The sequence below is a fragment of the Diadema antillarum genome, unplaced genomic scaffold, assembly GCF_040938485.1.
Source record: "Diadema antillarum isolate AM-2024a unplaced genomic scaffold, OU_Dant_1.0 scf00000152, whole genome shotgun sequence".
NCBI lineage: Eukaryota > Metazoa > Echinodermata > Echinoidea > Diadematoida > Diadematidae > Diadema > Diadema antillarum.
Genome location: NW_027271041.1, coordinates 833,178 through 849,487, shown reverse-complemented (window position 1 = coordinate 849,487; position 16,310 = coordinate 833,178). Strand labels below are relative to the sequence as shown.

At 38.1% G+C, this 16,310-nt stretch overlaps 1 protein-coding gene across 1 annotated transcript; it reads right to left on the bottom strand.

Annotated features, from left to right (window-relative positions):
- Positions 1–1,982: 1,982 nt before the first annotated feature.
- On the bottom strand, positions 1,983–14,988 carry LOC139721921 (uncharacterized). Its single transcript, XM_071633247.1, has 10 exons — positions 14,942–14,988; positions 12,337–13,144; positions 8,724–8,849; positions 7,793–7,950; positions 7,234–7,383; positions 6,406–6,502; positions 5,633–5,723; positions 5,072–5,170; positions 3,589–3,692; positions 1,983–3,288 (listed from the first exon to the last, which is right to left on the bottom strand). The coding sequence occupies exons 2-10, from the start codon at positions 13,015–13,017 to the stop codon at positions 2,311–2,313; spliced, it is 2,484 nt and encodes an 827-aa protein (XP_071489348.1). The 5' UTR covers positions 13,018–13,144; positions 14,942–14,988; the 3' UTR covers positions 1,983–2,310.
- Positions 14,989–16,310: the final 1,322 nt, after the last annotated feature.

Here is a 16,310-nt window from a genome sequence, read left to right as displayed (position 1 = left end):
GGTATACCTGCCTCACATATACTCAAAAGACATGTGTCATGCTAGGCTCTAGGCATCACAAACATTGTAAGGCTTTCTCTAAGTCTTTACAATCAAACAAAATCTGTGTTTGCTAAATGTACTTTCACATCAATGTATATCCCTTAAATGCAAAATACCATATAAGACTGCATCAGAGTTTACCATATGTAAGGCAGTAAATACAATCAATGTGTGGATAGTCCTCCACAGCTACAGAAATTGTGCAACTGATTTGTAGTGAATTCATAATGCTATGAAGACTAACACATGCCACACAAACAACTGTAAATACAGTGCACAGCATGTTCCATTTCTGTGTTTGGAAAAAAACTGTGATTTCAATACTCAATTCAATTGTATTGATTTGTTTGTAGGTGCCTGTTGTGTTGTACATCAGAAAATGGTATCCACAGAAATTATATGTTAGTCTGCAGAAGGCCTATTTCTACTAATTCATTATAGAGGATTCTAGTTTAATGATTTTCCATTAAAATATTAAGTTAGTATAATGTACCAAAACTCCTTCATAATAGATTGATATAAGCAACATTATTTTCTCAGTGACTACTATGCAATGAAAATTAAAAGGGTTTAGCCAACATTCTTGTAATGAGTATAAACTACAAACTACATTAAAAAAAACCTGGCAAGGATATTTATATTATTAGTTACTATTCTTTAATAACTATGTGCCTTATGCCAGAGATAATGACTGTCGCACTTGTCGTGCACAATACCCAGTGACAGGTCTTTTGAGCGTAACATTCTTATAAAAGTCCAATGATTGGTTGGAAGCCTTGACACTTTAATTTCATCGACTACAAAATAAACATGTTACCCAGAGCCACTGATTTGCATAAATGCCTTTTGTTCGTAATCACTTATCACACAAAGATTTGTCCGAATAGCAATGTATCACTCATACATTCTGTGTTTTGGCAGAGTTATCAAAATCTTGACACATGAAATGGGAATGAAAAGTAGTAAATAGACCTCCAAACATACACAATGGTCAATATTTTCCTCTGCTTCTTGCATGGCAGAGGCATCTATAAAGTGTCATTCAGCCTGAGACAGGTGACATCAAAATTGTTTAACAATATGGAAATGGAAATGAAATGCCCAAATCTTTACAATAAGAAATTATTGAATACCTTTAATAAAACAAATACAGCAGAAATTCTGCTTAAAATCCATCTCATTAGTATTTTATGGGCTACAAATTAATCTAATGATTAACAATTAATAAACCATAATAAAAAATTAGATATTTTGAAAAATCTGATTATGTTCCCTTGTAGACTATGTCCAGGGCGATGAGCACGCAAAATTTTGTCACATACAGGGGCCAAGATCTAGGGGAGGGGCTGAATCAGTCCCCTTCTCCCTATTTTAGGGTGCATGATTCCACCCCCAACCCTGGACTAGGACTGAACCTTTTTGGTGGCTGACAAAAAAAAAAGTGCAGCATGGATTTTTATCAACCAATTCTGCCCCCTCTTTACCAAATCCTGGATCCACCCCCTATGCAAACTACACGTATATACATGTAAGTACTTTCACTTCCCATAATACAGAGGGCATGCAAAGATGCTGAGGCATCTGATGATGATGGCTGCTCAACTGCACCGATGACCTCACAGGATAGCTGCTCCACCGCAGACTCGACGCAAGACTCGACTCCCATTGTTCACCTTAGAGGATCGCAGCTCAACTACACCATCGACCTAAGCAGATGACTGCAGTAGTGCAACACTGACATCTGAGAAAAGCATCTCATTTATTAGGAACGCAAAGTTGTTTCTTCATTTTTGCACATTGTTTCTGTGATCTTAGACAGGGATATTCCACCTATTACCTATGCTAATTTGATAGGTGTAGTTTATTGCTGAGAATCATATGCTGAATTTGTTCTTCAGACCTGGACTTTAGTAATGTGCTGTGAAACACGTCAGAGCATGGAAGTACTACTATAAGGCTTGGTATATCTCAGTGCAGCAAGAAGATACACCAGATGGTCTAAGCGAGAAAGTGCATTAGTGAAAACGGTCTTCTCTGATGCCATCATAAATATTGGTGACCTATTTATACCAGGTGAGCTTCTCTGTCTTTTTGAAAAGAAAACATGAACACAATTTTTCTTTCCTCACTCTGCAAATTGCATGGGTCAAATGAAAAATCATTTGGTTTAATACCTGGCTGTTTGTTCAGATTTCTTCATACTGTCCTACAATTTTTTCTTTCCCCAAAGGGATCAACACTTCTGTGCAGATTTGTTGCCTTTCCAGATCAGTCACCATCAGCGGAGCTCAAATCAGAGGCACCCATCTTCATAAGGTCATATGCCGTTCGGCCCAAGCTGGACGAAGATTCTATCTTACCCAGCTTCAAGCTCCCATATCCACTGTTGAGGGATTCCCTGCTTCCTGCACTGCTGGACTGACCGCCCCCCTGGCCCTTGAGGAGTTCCTTCCCACCGCTTCCCCTACGCAGGACTTTGTGGATGAACTTTGACACTGGGCTGGAGCCAGAGCGGTTTGCAGCCATGTGGGGAGAAGGGGGAAGGTTACAGGTGGTCATAGCCGGATGCTTCCCACTCAGCTCCTTTCTGATCTGACTGGAGGCTGTCCCTACAGCGCTCTTCAAGTCTTTAGATGACGGGGACAGCGCATCTGCCTTGATCTGTCTCTCCCGGTCGTAGTGCGTGTAAGGACTGCTAAGAATGTTCATTCGTGGTGTGTAGCCATCTGGAATATCCACCTCTTTCTTGAGCTGACCGGTCAATGGGCTGTGCTGCCGATTTGTCTCCTGCTTTTGTTCAAAGAGATCCTTGACATGTACACGCTGTGCAATGGCCACATGATTGTCGCCATCCCCATCAATATCGATGTCAATGTTGATCAACTTCGCCTCTTTCATGGCTTCCTTGTCAGAAGGGTCGGCCAGGTTCATCCTGATGGTGCCTTGCTCAAACTTCGAGCGTCTCCTTGGACTCTCCTTCTGGCCAGCGTTTCCTGGATGGGAGCCAAGATTCCTTGCGGTGGTATCCTGTTCCACTGACCTGCCAGAGATGCTGGACAGGTTGAGGTCCAGCTGAAGTGGTTCCATCTCATCGCGTGCTCTCATCATCTGTAGGATGGTAGTCTCATCCGTCGCTGTACCATTGTACCTCTCTCGCAGGTACTGGTTCCTATTCTTGATTAGCCTCGGGTCATCATCAGGTGGAAGTGGTGTAGACGTGCAAACAGGTGGTGTTGACTGCATCTCCTGATGGTGAGAAAAGTCATGGAAATAACTGAAATTACTGGATTATTTACCAACAGATTTATATAGAAATACCAAATATCAGTTAAAGAATTATAAGCAAACCTGATTTGAGGCAGACTGCTGGGGTTGTATGCTTCAGTTAACCAAGAGTCTTAGGAAACAGGGGTCAGGCATCGGTGCAATCAGTTTAAGAACATCATGAAAATCTAATAGCTACGCCTGTACTCTTTGTTATCAGAAAGACAAACACACAGTGACATACACACATAACACAAACAGAAATTCTTTTATACTACTTACAGCAACAAACTGTGCAATCTCCATGTCAGTTTCAGGTATTGGAGATTTGGGGCCACGTCTCCTTGTAGTGCGGGTAGGACTGACATCCACATCTATTTTAGGAGCTGCAAAAGAAGGATCACGACACCAGGGGTTAACATCTGAAGGGAGTAGTCTTATCATCAATACCAAACTTGTAGTCTCACAGTGCTTTAGCCAGTATCCTCCCTCCCCCCCCCCCCCCCCAAAAAAAAAAAGAAGAAAGAAATGTAAATCTTTATGCAAAGTGTTATATAAAAAGACATGGTAAAAAGACACTACTGGTAGATATGCATGTTGTCGTATCTGACACATACATGTGGCTAATACAGAGATATTAAAGAACATGTGCATAAAAAGCTCAGCAATATTCCCTTTCAGCATGTGACCCAAAACAAATCTCTGGGCTTAACTCAGACACCTCTCAATTAGCATAAGCTTGATCAGTGCAACTTCAGATGACATAATATACCTAGTCCTTACAGTCCTTATAAGGACTACATACAACAATAAACATGATGTTACTGCAAACTTCACTTCCTCACGTCTCCATGCAAACTTTCAAACATCACATGATATACTTGATTGCTGTTTCTCAGTCCTAAACCCTAAAAGGGCCGGGCTTTTTTGGCTATGCTCAGACCGGGGGTGGGGGGATGGATTCCGCCCCCCCCCCCCCCCCCCCCCCCCCCCCCCCCCCCCGAGATCTCGGCCATCGGTGGTGTGATCGTGATGAAATTTTGCATGCGTGAGACCCACGTCATAATCTACAAGATTGTGTCATAAAATTTGTTTAAGCAATCAATTTCTAATTTCTAATTTTGATTAATTAATTATGCAAATTAAGCTCAAGGTCATATTTTAGCCTAATTAAAAGCATTGAGAGTCTAATTTTTGATCTGTAAATCTGTTTTAGCATATTCAACAATTGTACATCACAAAAACTTCCAAAACTCATTTAATTTCTTATGTATTTTATTGTTTTCAGAATTTCTTATGTATTTCTCTGTTTTTCAACTTTTGTTTTTTCTTTGTTTTTTCATTGGAAATTGTCACTGACCACTTTTCTACCATTATTAGCACAAAATTAATCAATGAAAGTGATTAATTGTAAAAATAATCAGGCTTTTATGACTTTCATGACAGAGCACTGTTTTCCATAGGAAATGTACACAAAATCACAAAATTGTGCCCGTTTTGGGGCAACATTCCGTTACAAAAATGGGTGTGGCTTCTCGAAAGTATGCGCGGACGTTGCAAATTTGGTCTCAAAAGTTGCGCAAGACGTGAACAAACAAAGTCAAGAAACCTCGTGACGAGGTCTTCTCGCGTTACAGAATTATAGCGCGAAACGTCGAGGGGGGGCGGATTCCGCCCCCCACCCCCGGCCCTTTTAGGGTTAAGAAAATCATTAATTCCTTCTTTTATTTTCTTTTCTTTTAATTACACTGAGCGGAATACTCACCATCCTTACAGCTCTTTCCCCCAGTAGATGAGCTGGAGGACACATGGCGAGCTCTCATCTTTGATGTGTGGTCACTGCTTTGGGATGACTTCCTTGGAGCTGGACAGGAAATACAAACAGGAAATATACTTAATGGGACTAAGCAGTCTCCGAGGTAGTGTGTTCAGTGGTAACATGTCCCTGACTGACACATACTATACAGCATGATACTTGCTACAGAGTTTGCGGATATTGGTGCACCACAGTTTCAAATTTCACGAGTATAGCACCATAAGTGCATTCAACCTCGCTAAAGTTGTAACTGCTATTAGACACACATCTTTGACATGATAGTATCTCTCAATCAAATACACGCTGCATGAATAACAGTGAAACATGACCTACTTCGTAAAATAAAGACTTATAAAATGGTTATTGTATCTTACTCATTTGTTAAGTGCCAGACTACCAGTATGGTGAATTTCATTACTTGATGGAATTGTAGTGATAAGAGCACCTATAAATATTTTGGCAATGTTGCATACAATACTACACAGATTGTGAATATTAGCCATCACTTACCTGGTTTGACATGGAGTACTACAATACTGGCAGACAAGACCAGGTTGATAATCTGCATGTGCTCTAAGCCTGACACATCAGCCCCATTCACCTTGAAGATATCACCAGAAGACAAATATCAAAATTAGACTGAATTTTTCTTCATAAAATATATTTAAAAAAATTATGATAAACATCCTTCCTACCTACTGAATAGTATACAAGATATATGCAGTGCAGTGTAAGAATGGGAATGGTGTGATTTTTCCGAAGAAAATAGTCTCAGAATTCAGAATTCTGTTTGTTTGTTTTTTTCATCTCAGTTCTCCCTTTTTATCTCAGTTCTCCTTTTTTTTAAAGAGTATATGAAATTAAAGAGAAAGAGTGAGAGAAAGGGCAAGAGAGAAAAAAAAAGATTTTCACAAACATCATTCCATCTTTTATACCTAAGTATACACACACTCAAGTATTCAATTGCTTGCATACAATCATCATGCTGTGAATTATCTTCATGTGTCCATTAGTTTTACTGTCATGAGAATTTCTGTAACTAACATGAACCAGATTCATTCTCAGAAAACAAAGTGCAGTACACAGTAGCAAAATGTGCTAGAGTGCATTTTCTAGATAGATTTTCTCACAAGTGGTCTTCCTGGCAAAATTATTGGCATGACTGCGACTGAATTCATAGCATAGTTACAAGCAACAGGAAATATTACTTTTCAAATCTTTATCAATATTTTCTTGTTTCATCTCATTCTAGAGAATGAAAGATGGCATGTAAGAAGACTCACTCTTGTAATCAGCTCCCCTTTCTTCAAGCCAGCTCTGTCTGCTGGTGACGATGGATCAACACTGGCCACTGACACATCTATATTCTGATCCATGCCACTGAATTAAACACAATGAATGAAAACTAAATATCAGCACAGTTTAACAATTAAACAAAACAATTTCAGTTAGGTTTTGAAGTTCTCTGATATGAGAATTTAGAATGGCATGTGCCAATATAATTTCATTCAAGAATTTGCTGTATAATTGCTCTTCCAATAGTAAAAAATATTTTAAGCACTGTATTGTGACTCAGAGACAGACACAAATACACAAAAATAGTACTTATATCCAACTTCTTTGCAAATCATCACATCAAGTGTGATTAATTTGAAACTGCTAGATAGATGACCTTCTGGGAATCTCAAGATTTGAACTTTTTAAAATTTCAAACCATGCACACACATCATTTAATCAGACAGGACAAAACCCTCTATGCATCTTGCATATCCACAGTTCTAAATGTATAAAAATATGCATACAGATAAAGAATAATTTCATGAATTCAGATAACCTGGAATTTACAGCGTTAGTTGGGTTTTAAACTTTGGGGTTTCCATACAAACTGATAACAACCCTATATCACATCTTATCTATAGTTGCAAATTTTATGAAGCCTACAACCATTTGATCTTTACAGGGTAAACTGATTCTAGGGTTGAAAGGGGGAGCTGGACAAATCCTCATTGGTCAAAGGGTCCAACTTATATGAGGCATAAAAAGGTTAAGCTCTAGAACCTTCATTCATGAAGACTTCTACCAATATTTGAATAGTAGGAGAGGGATCTTACCCTCTGATACTGAATCCCAGCCATCCATCCTCCTCGGCTAGAATGGTCACTTTCCGACCCTTGGCCGTCTTGGTTTCCTCCTGACTAAGCTCTTGACTGCTGCCGAGCCACTGCTGGCTCCCCAGGTTGGTCCCAGACACTAACGATGGTCTGTATGGTGAAAGAAGAAACAATCATCTGTCTATTAAAGAGAGAAACACACTAATTTAAAAAAACAAAACAAAACAAAAAACAGGGAGAGAGATTAGCTCTCAAACACAACCTTGTGAACTTAAAAGGAAGATGTTGTCTTTACAAAAAATCTAATTATTTCATTCAAGGGTGATATGTGCAAGAGAAATCAAATGACTTATCTCATCCTATTTTGGAATGAAAAGATATATTCAGTTTTTGTTTTTTGTTTTTTTGAATAAACATCAGTGCATATCTGAAACTTATCACCTTGAAGCAAATCATCTCATCAGAGAGTCTATTCTGTACACTGGAGGAAGAGAGGAGATTATTACAGGGTGCCACTTCAGTATTACTGTTAGTATCACAAATAAAGGCTTGTTCTGACCTTGGTGTATTGTTGACAGAGCCAGGCATTTGGCCAAGAGGTGCCAGGTACACATGGATTCTCGGAACAGACTTGATTGCCACAACTGCTTGCGAGTGGGTGATGTTCTTGAATACTATGTTGTTTACTTTCAGGATTCTCTCTCCAACTTTCATCCCCTGCAAGTGTATGAATGGATTAGACATTAGAAGTGAGGCTTGCACCATAGTAACATACAACAGTGGGCTGACTCATTACAAGGGAGACATCACGCAAAAAGCAAATTAAGAATAAACTCAGAGAAAGGAGTATTCTACAAAACATGGAAACACATCTTCTACAGTTCATGTGACAGCAAAGACTCCTCTGACAGGATTTTAACTTGCACAATGAAAACTTTTTTTTCTGCACCACAACAAAAACATAAAATATATTCAGCAAATATTCTGCAAAAGAATGATTTGTGTTTAATACTAAAATGCCCTAGATTCAAAGTTCAAACTGAATCACTCAGTGTGACTGTGTTAACAAGTCCAAACCAAACAGGATTCTCCCGTAACACATTGTTGGATATGGCAAGTTGTCTGCACAAGGCCAATTCAAAAACATTTTAATTTGACATATCTCACAAAGCTCTGGACCTCTTTCCAATATGTTCAACACGACCATAAAGTACCAACATTTACTCAAAGTAGCAAATCATTCCTAGCTCGATGTGCTTGTGAACAAGAAGTTTTGATTTCACTGCCTTGACATGCATGCATCTCTTTTTTCTTCTTCATTTGTTTTTAAACCAAATTTGTTTAAAAAAACACACACACCAAATAATTAAAATCTTAAAAATAAAGAGATAAATAAACACATAACAGATCAAAATAAAGCTAACTGAATGAATGTAATATAGCGGAGGCATGATAACAGTGTGAAACATATTTTACACCTATAACATTACCTTTCTTTCTGCCTGACCACCTGGATCCACTTCCGAGACAAATATACCAGTATTGAGGTCCACGCCACCACGGATACAGAACCCAAAGGACTGACCCTCCCTCCTTTCCAGTGTAACTCTCCGTACCTGTCAAAAGGGAACAAGGAGCAATGATTAAACAAGTACATGAATAGATAAATGTGTGATTGAATGAAGGAAATAAAAAGGAGAATTCCTAGTTATTCTTTTTTTCTCTGTTCAATTGAAGCAAATACTGCTACAGGTAGACAACCACACAAAGAGGATTTTTTTTTTTTTTTAATGTCTGGTGGATATTTACAATCACTACTGTATGCAGTCATAGTTCTCTTATTTTTGTGTTTGTCTTTTTTTTTTTAACTATCCTGATACCAGTTCACTGAAACAATTATGAATGTATAGTAGACATACATGTATGTTGAATGACATAGAATACAATCATTTTGAAGATTTGAACTACTTTTGCTCAAAAGTACTTTGATATTTCAGTTTTGAAAAAGACCTACCAAAACAATTTTTGATGATCACACTGAAAATTTATTAGTTTGTGCAATTCATAACCCCAATTCGATGCACAGTTTGAACAAAATATCATACATGTATGGCATGAAAGCTAGTGCTTTCATATGTTTCTTTAGGAAAAGTATGCTTCTATGTTACATAGCAGATGATTACCCAGCATGATATGATAGCTCAGTGGGGTAAATGGAAAGTTTAAAACTGACAGGCTCAACAGGCTCGCGTACATGTTCTCCTTCAAATGCCCATGTACAAACAAAGATAATATGGGCCATTCTCAGATTAAGTGTTCAATTCCATGTGAGTAAAACCGAAAAATCAACCACCAAGTAATACATTCAAAGATGTGTTTTCGGAAACTTCAAAACCGATCAAATACGAAACAAAAAGTGGAACATTCTAAATGATGGCCATTCATTGAGTAAAAATGAATTGAAATAGAGCATCATATATGATTTTTGATCACCAATCAGATACGTTACCGCAAATTTACATGTTGTAATGGACTTCTAACTCTGAATTAAATTTATTGTTTTGATCCAATTTCTGTTCAGGAAAAGACATCTGTCCCCCTAAAGATATTGGGGTTTTTCAAGAGGTACAGATGTTGTCATCCCTTGCTAATTGGTAGAAATTATTTCTGTGTGGTAGGTTGAAATATGCTTTTTGCTGAAATGAAATATAACCTCAAGATTCACTTTGTATTTTTAGCAAATTTCGCTTACGAATAAAGTTTCGAACCCCACAAATCACGCAAAGGGAACGATCCAATCTGGAATTTCCACAGGAAACAAATATGAATTGCTTTCCTGGGGAAATAACTATTTAAAAACATCGAATTGCCTTTGGTAACGTATCTGGTAAAATATAAGTAATAATTTTAGTTGTTATGAATTAATAAATAGCACCTGTTTAATTATTTACCTCATGAATTGATGTAAAAATGAATGATGTGTAAGCCCAAATTAACCATTTTAAACATTGTACGTAATGTTTAAACTATGAAATGTAGTGGAAAAGAGCCCGAAATGTGAAAGCTGAGTCTTCATTCACAGAATACTCTCATCTTATACGTCTGAATGTATTTATCCATCTGACTATAAATATTCATTAAGTTTTGATGGATAATGCAAACAAAGTTTAAAAAATATATTTTTGCAGGCACTTAGAAGGAAGTAGGTACAGTCTCTATGAACTCGATATGCTAAACAGTTGTTTGACCTATGGTAACGTACTTGGCTCATCCCTTTTAATGAAAATGAATAAATAATTGTTCAACTTATCAATGAATCTTGAGTAGTTCTTCATTATGTTGAAAAACACTAGAATAAATATGCAACAGAACACTGAAACTTTTCTCGGAAGCGTTTCATAAACTACTTTTTACTCTTTCAAAGTTTGGTAACGTATCTGGCGTACCGTAAATGAATCTGTCGGTGAAGTTACAGAGCAATTTCTACTGAATATTCTTCATTTGAACATAACTTTAATTTTTCATGGAAGCGTCATTCTATGCAGAATTGTTGTATGAACACTTTGTTTTACATTACATTATTTGTCACCGTGGGTGCCCTGAATTATACGTAACGTATCTGCTTAATCTGAAAAGCAAAAAACTGATATGCTGAATCTTAGCTTCGTCTTGTAAAATAAACGTTCAAAGTTGTTGCATAGAATATGAAAGTGGCTGGGTTTTATAGAATAGAACTTTGGAGTTTATGAGCACACAACGATTTGTTTGTAAAAACATTTACAATTTCTTTTCAGCATTTTGATTATGTGGTAACGTATCTGTCGGAAAACTTGGCATTAAGTTGTGAGACACTGACGCAGAAAGAAAAATCATGTGGAAGTGTTGCTCTTTTTCACCTCTCTGTCCTTTTGGTGTAAGAATATAATCCTGACGTCCAACAAAACGAAGTATGTAATGTGTAGGGATTAATTTTGACCAGATTTGATCCCCAGAAAGCACAAGACCAATGAGCAAAATTCGGTCACGTATCTGGGGTAACGTATCTGTGGTAACGTATATGGTCGATCATATTATTATGAGAGCGATATCTACCAAATATTTCTCACTTGTACTAAACTTTAATGTTGAATCGATGCGTCATTCCGAGGAGTAGTGTATAATATACAATTTGTCTGACATTGCAATATCTGTCGCAGTGGGTGGCGTGAAAAGTATGTAACGTATCTGTCCAAATAAAAGTGTAGAAAACCGATATTTCAAACATTGTACCGTATTCTCAATAAAGAGCTGTTGCACAAAAAATCTAAGTACTTGCAATGTATGAAGTATATCCTCAGGGTTTCATGTACACAGGGTCATTGCATAGTCTTGTTATTTTCGCAATGCTGTAACACTAAGAAACTGGTAACGTATCTGGCGGTGAACTTGGCGACAAGTTTCAAAAGGCTATAAAAAAGAAGTCAATAAAAATTTTGGAACTTTTTGAGTATTATGATTAGCACATATGATATGCTCATCGTCCATGAAAATGATATTTGGAAAGTGTGTTTGTGGACGGAGAGGAGCAATAAAACATAATTCTGAAATAGCCGGCGACACTGCGTTTTGGGGGTCTTAACGAAGTTTGACAGCAAAATTTTATACAAAAAGGCAGACAAGAGCATTTGATCGTGTTTATTTTTAACAAATAAAGTCCTCGTGATATATTATAAACATTTAAATAGTATCTAATAGGTTTCAGGGAACCGCAAACTGTCATGGAATGTCGGCGACACCAAAATTCCGTATTTGAACGCTTTTACTGAGAATGGGCCACATACTACTACATTGTACTAATACTACTATGGGTTGTGAATTAAACAAGAATGTATACATCTATGCATTTCAAAGGTTTGTGACAAATGGTTAATCAGATCTGTAAAGTTTGGCTCATTTTTTTTTTTCTATGAGCTCTAAACCTTTCAGCACCCTTCAAGGAAATGACCACACAGACAAAAAAAAAAATACAACCTGTATGACGTTAATGCTGAATACTGATTAATTATAAAAGAAATTTTTATCAAACAGAATGTTAAATTTTAGAAGAGTGACAAAGCCCCTAACCTTGAGCGGTTTCGGTGTTGCATTCTGCATGAGCTCCCCTAGCCTTACTCTGGGGGTAGAGTCACTGCTAGTGTGGCTGTTGTTCAGTGCCACAGGCTGTTGCTCTGAACGCACCACAGGCACAGGATCTGGAGTATTCCATCCATGTGGGACTTCTTCTGTTGCATGGTATGTCTTGCTGCGCTTGTGGTCCTTTGCGAAGCGAACAACCTCGACGGATTGCTGACTGTGGTTTCGCTGTAGGTTGGTCTGGTGCCCCTTGAAAGTCTGCATGGTGTGTTCCCGGGCCTCTGCAATATTATGCAGCTGCTCTACGGGCAGGAAGACACGAGCTGACGACTTTCGCTCTCTCCCTTTGTTTGGACTTGGCTTCTTCACCGGGCTATCCAGCTTATACTTATCAACGAGCTTCGGTCGAACGAGAGTGCTGTAATATTCAAACTGGAGTCGTGACAGGTTGTCGAAGTCCACACGGAGGTCAGCCGGGATCATGGGGAAGATGAGGGTCATCATGTGCACATTCTCAGGAGTGTCCAGGAATTTCTGCAGTGCTGTGCAGAGTCCCAGCACCGACTGTGTCTCACGGAACCGCTTTATACAGATTTTCAGGGTTGTGCACTCCGGGTCTGTCAAGTGTTTATGGGCGGCACTGCGCAGCTTGTATCCAGCTGAATTGGCCATGGTTTTCACAACTTTTGAGTCAGTGCTCGTAACAAATAAATACAATATGTAAGATGAGGTGTCATGTACTGTAAACCGATTTCCTTGTTCAGCACTGCATGTGGTGACATCTTTGGTTCTTCAACTGCTGTTTGAATAAACACACAGAAAAAAACATATGCTGAAAACAAATATTGAAAACAAATATTGTAACTCCTGACATTGTTAATTAATGTCACTTCCCACACTTTACCCATTAGAACCCACTTTCATCACACGAAATAATGCCTTAAACATACTTGTAGTAACAAAGGAGCCATTGTATGAAGGTCTATATTCCTGTCTGAAGAAACATGAGGGCATGGTAAGGCCAAGTAAAAAAAGAAACCAGTTTCTCGTCCTCGCGCGCATCGATTTTGGCCGCCACATCAATTTTTTTACTATTTACTATTTTCAAAATGGCGCTGAAAATACCAAGAAATTCATAATTCTCGTCCCAGCCCGCTCCCCGCCCGCATCGATTTTCAGTTGCCGCATCGACTTTTTTGATATTTACTATTTTTTAGGCCGCCGAAAAAAAATCGACAATTCACCTACCAATCGTGATGTCTCATTTCTAATTATGCCTTGCTATACCAGAGTGATATTTCATTTCATAAATTGGATATAGAAAATAGAAAAGCCCTCTCTCGTTACCTTTCTCAGAATTACCGGACGAGAAACACATAGGGCCTATTACTTTCATTTTGACAATCTTCGAAAAAGTAGTAAGATATCAAATAGTAAGGACCTCCCTCATCGCCTTGCTCAAAAAACCCGGACGAGAAACTACTATCTTTTTTTACTTGGCCTAATACTAAAAAGACTGATTTATATCAAAATTAATAATAATAATAAAAATGATAATAATAATAACAATAATAATATCATAATATAAGTAACAATAATGATGATAATAAATATAGAGATAAAAAGCTGCATGGCTTCAGTTGTCAACAGATAAACAAGGCAAAACTTGATTCATTCTCGCTGATAGTAGAGTCAGAATTAATAATTTAGACCAGCTGGGTTTTTTTTTTTTTTTTTTTTAAAGTAAAATGCTATTGAACTCTAGTCTCTCTACATTCTAGAAATTCGAGGCACATTCATTTCTATTGAAATGAGGGGACTAATACACAGGCATTTAATCTTTAGAATGTTAGAATTATTTTGATGACATAAATCTAACTGTTAGAGCTTGACCGAAAGATCGGCCTGCAATTCCGGCTGCATGTCTCTGGTAGTACGTCGTTGGGGATATGGATATGTTCCACGGAGACTGCGTGTTGCTTCATGGAATTGGAGATCTGCCAATAATCTTGTTGTCGCTGTTTTGGTTTTAATGGCGTGTATCACTCAGTAACGTTATGTAGCATTCAATCAACAATTAGAACAAATTAGAACTACTTTCTCACTGCACTCACTGACACTGGCACTGCCTACCAGAATTGCAGAAAATAGCATCTTTCTGGGACTTTGCATCTAGACTAAGGTACAAGAAAGATATACACATTCTTTAACAAAGTAAAATCCGCTGCCCAAAATCCATGCGTCTATTGTGTAACTACGTTTTACACGAGTATCGCCTGCCTGTAGTAGAGTTAGGTTGGTCCACCCAGACCAGACCCAGGTGCGGCGCCGGCCGAGCTCTGGGAAGTTGGTCGATAGGTGGGTCTGAATAACACACGCACTTACCGGGGTGACTCACTAGGTTTCTATGCACGCTATTGAGATAGCAGACATAGCAACACAACACTGAAAATTACGAGGACCGCTCATCTTATCACACAAAATGGTCCCGATACCAAATAAAACATACCTTTGACTTCATACAGAGACACTCAAACAGTTTTTCAAATCTAAGGCGACAACTTCACGCTCGAAAGTAAAACGAGGAAATGCTCACCTTCATTTCTTTATCAAGGGTCGTCCATTGGCCTGCGTATCTACACCATGCATTATACACACAGCGAAACAAGAAGCCACATAGGCTTCCCCCGTACGTATGTACGCATGATACGACGTGTGTACGTACAACAACACGTAAGCACACCAACAGGTGCATGCTGAACATACGGGTGCTTTAAACTCATTAATATTCTAGTACCTTAGGCCTGATTGGATAGTTTGTGAGACGCGCATACTTTCAATCGATTTCAGAACCAATAGATTGCGAGGAAAGGGTTTATTTACCTCTTGAAGAATTTCTATCTTTTTTGTTTTGCTTTATATCGCCTTTAGTCATCATGATTTTAGGTCAGATGAACATACACTGTACTACTAGTAATCATTGTGAAACACTAAATCCAATGACGATCTTTTCAAATCATTGTTGCATGCACTGGGAACATTCGTAGAGGAGGATTGTTACTGCCAAGTACCTAAGTTTCAAAGTTACCAGTTTCAAATGTGATCTCGAACATTTTTTTTTTGTTTAAATCACTACGCCTAATGGTAAATACTACTCAGTAAACTTATTTGCCCCTCGGGGACGTATGAAATTGATTACTTGATTATTGATAGGCGCTGTGCCGAAGATGTATCACACGGACAGGAAAATTTATAGGGTCATTTTGTCCAGTTCACTGTTGGGCTGTCAACCAGAAATAATGCCGTTAACTTATTCCACTCGTTGATTTCTCTCTCTCTCTCGAGAGAGAGAGAGCCCCTGGAGCACTATCTCATGACATGTTTCTTCAGTATCTTGAATTGGTGTCCATGTGGTTCTCCAGAAGAGAACTTACAGCACTCGATCGGGAGACTTTAGAGGGAGCGTCTAGTTTTGGTTGAGACCGTGTAACTTCAGTTTTCTTTCTTTCTTTTTTTTTTATTTGTGAGATACAGTAATAATTTTGGTGAGATAATGAGAAACTTATTTGATGAAAATCGGTTTTAAAATGAATGAGATAGCCAAAAAATGCATTCCAAATAAAAAGCGGGACCCACCTTTTATTAGGATCGCTTTGTTTTACTTTGTTTTTGGATGGTGAGATAATGAAAAACCTCTCATGAAACATGAAAGATCATGTGATTCCAGGAGGGATTCAACGTTTATTTGATGAAAATCGGTTTTAAAATGGCTGTTTCCTATAGCAAAAAAGTGCATTCTACATAAAAAGCGGACCCACTTTTTATTAGGATTGCTTTGTTTTACTTTGTTTTTGGATGTCTCAGTGATTCCAAAACCGATTTTCATCTAATAAACTTTGAATTCCTCTTAAAATGGTATGCTCTGTACTCTTACATTATGTGGCTCATTGGTATCTCACAAAAAA

Excerpts from the sequence above, each read along its gene's own strand:
- LOC139721921 (XM_071633247.1), bottom strand. The coding sequence starts at position 13,017 with ATGGCCAATTCAGCTGGATACAAGCTGCGCAGTGCCGCCCATAAACAC. Across the intron at positions 7,384-7,792 it reads TCTGTCAACAATACACCAAG|ACCATCGTTAGTGTCTGGGA; the intron begins GTCAGAACAAGC and ends TTCACCATACAG. Across the intron at positions 6,503-7,233 it reads CTGGGATTCAGTATCAGAGG|TGGCATGGATCAGAATATAG; the intron begins GTAAGATCCCTC and ends TGTTTAATTCAG.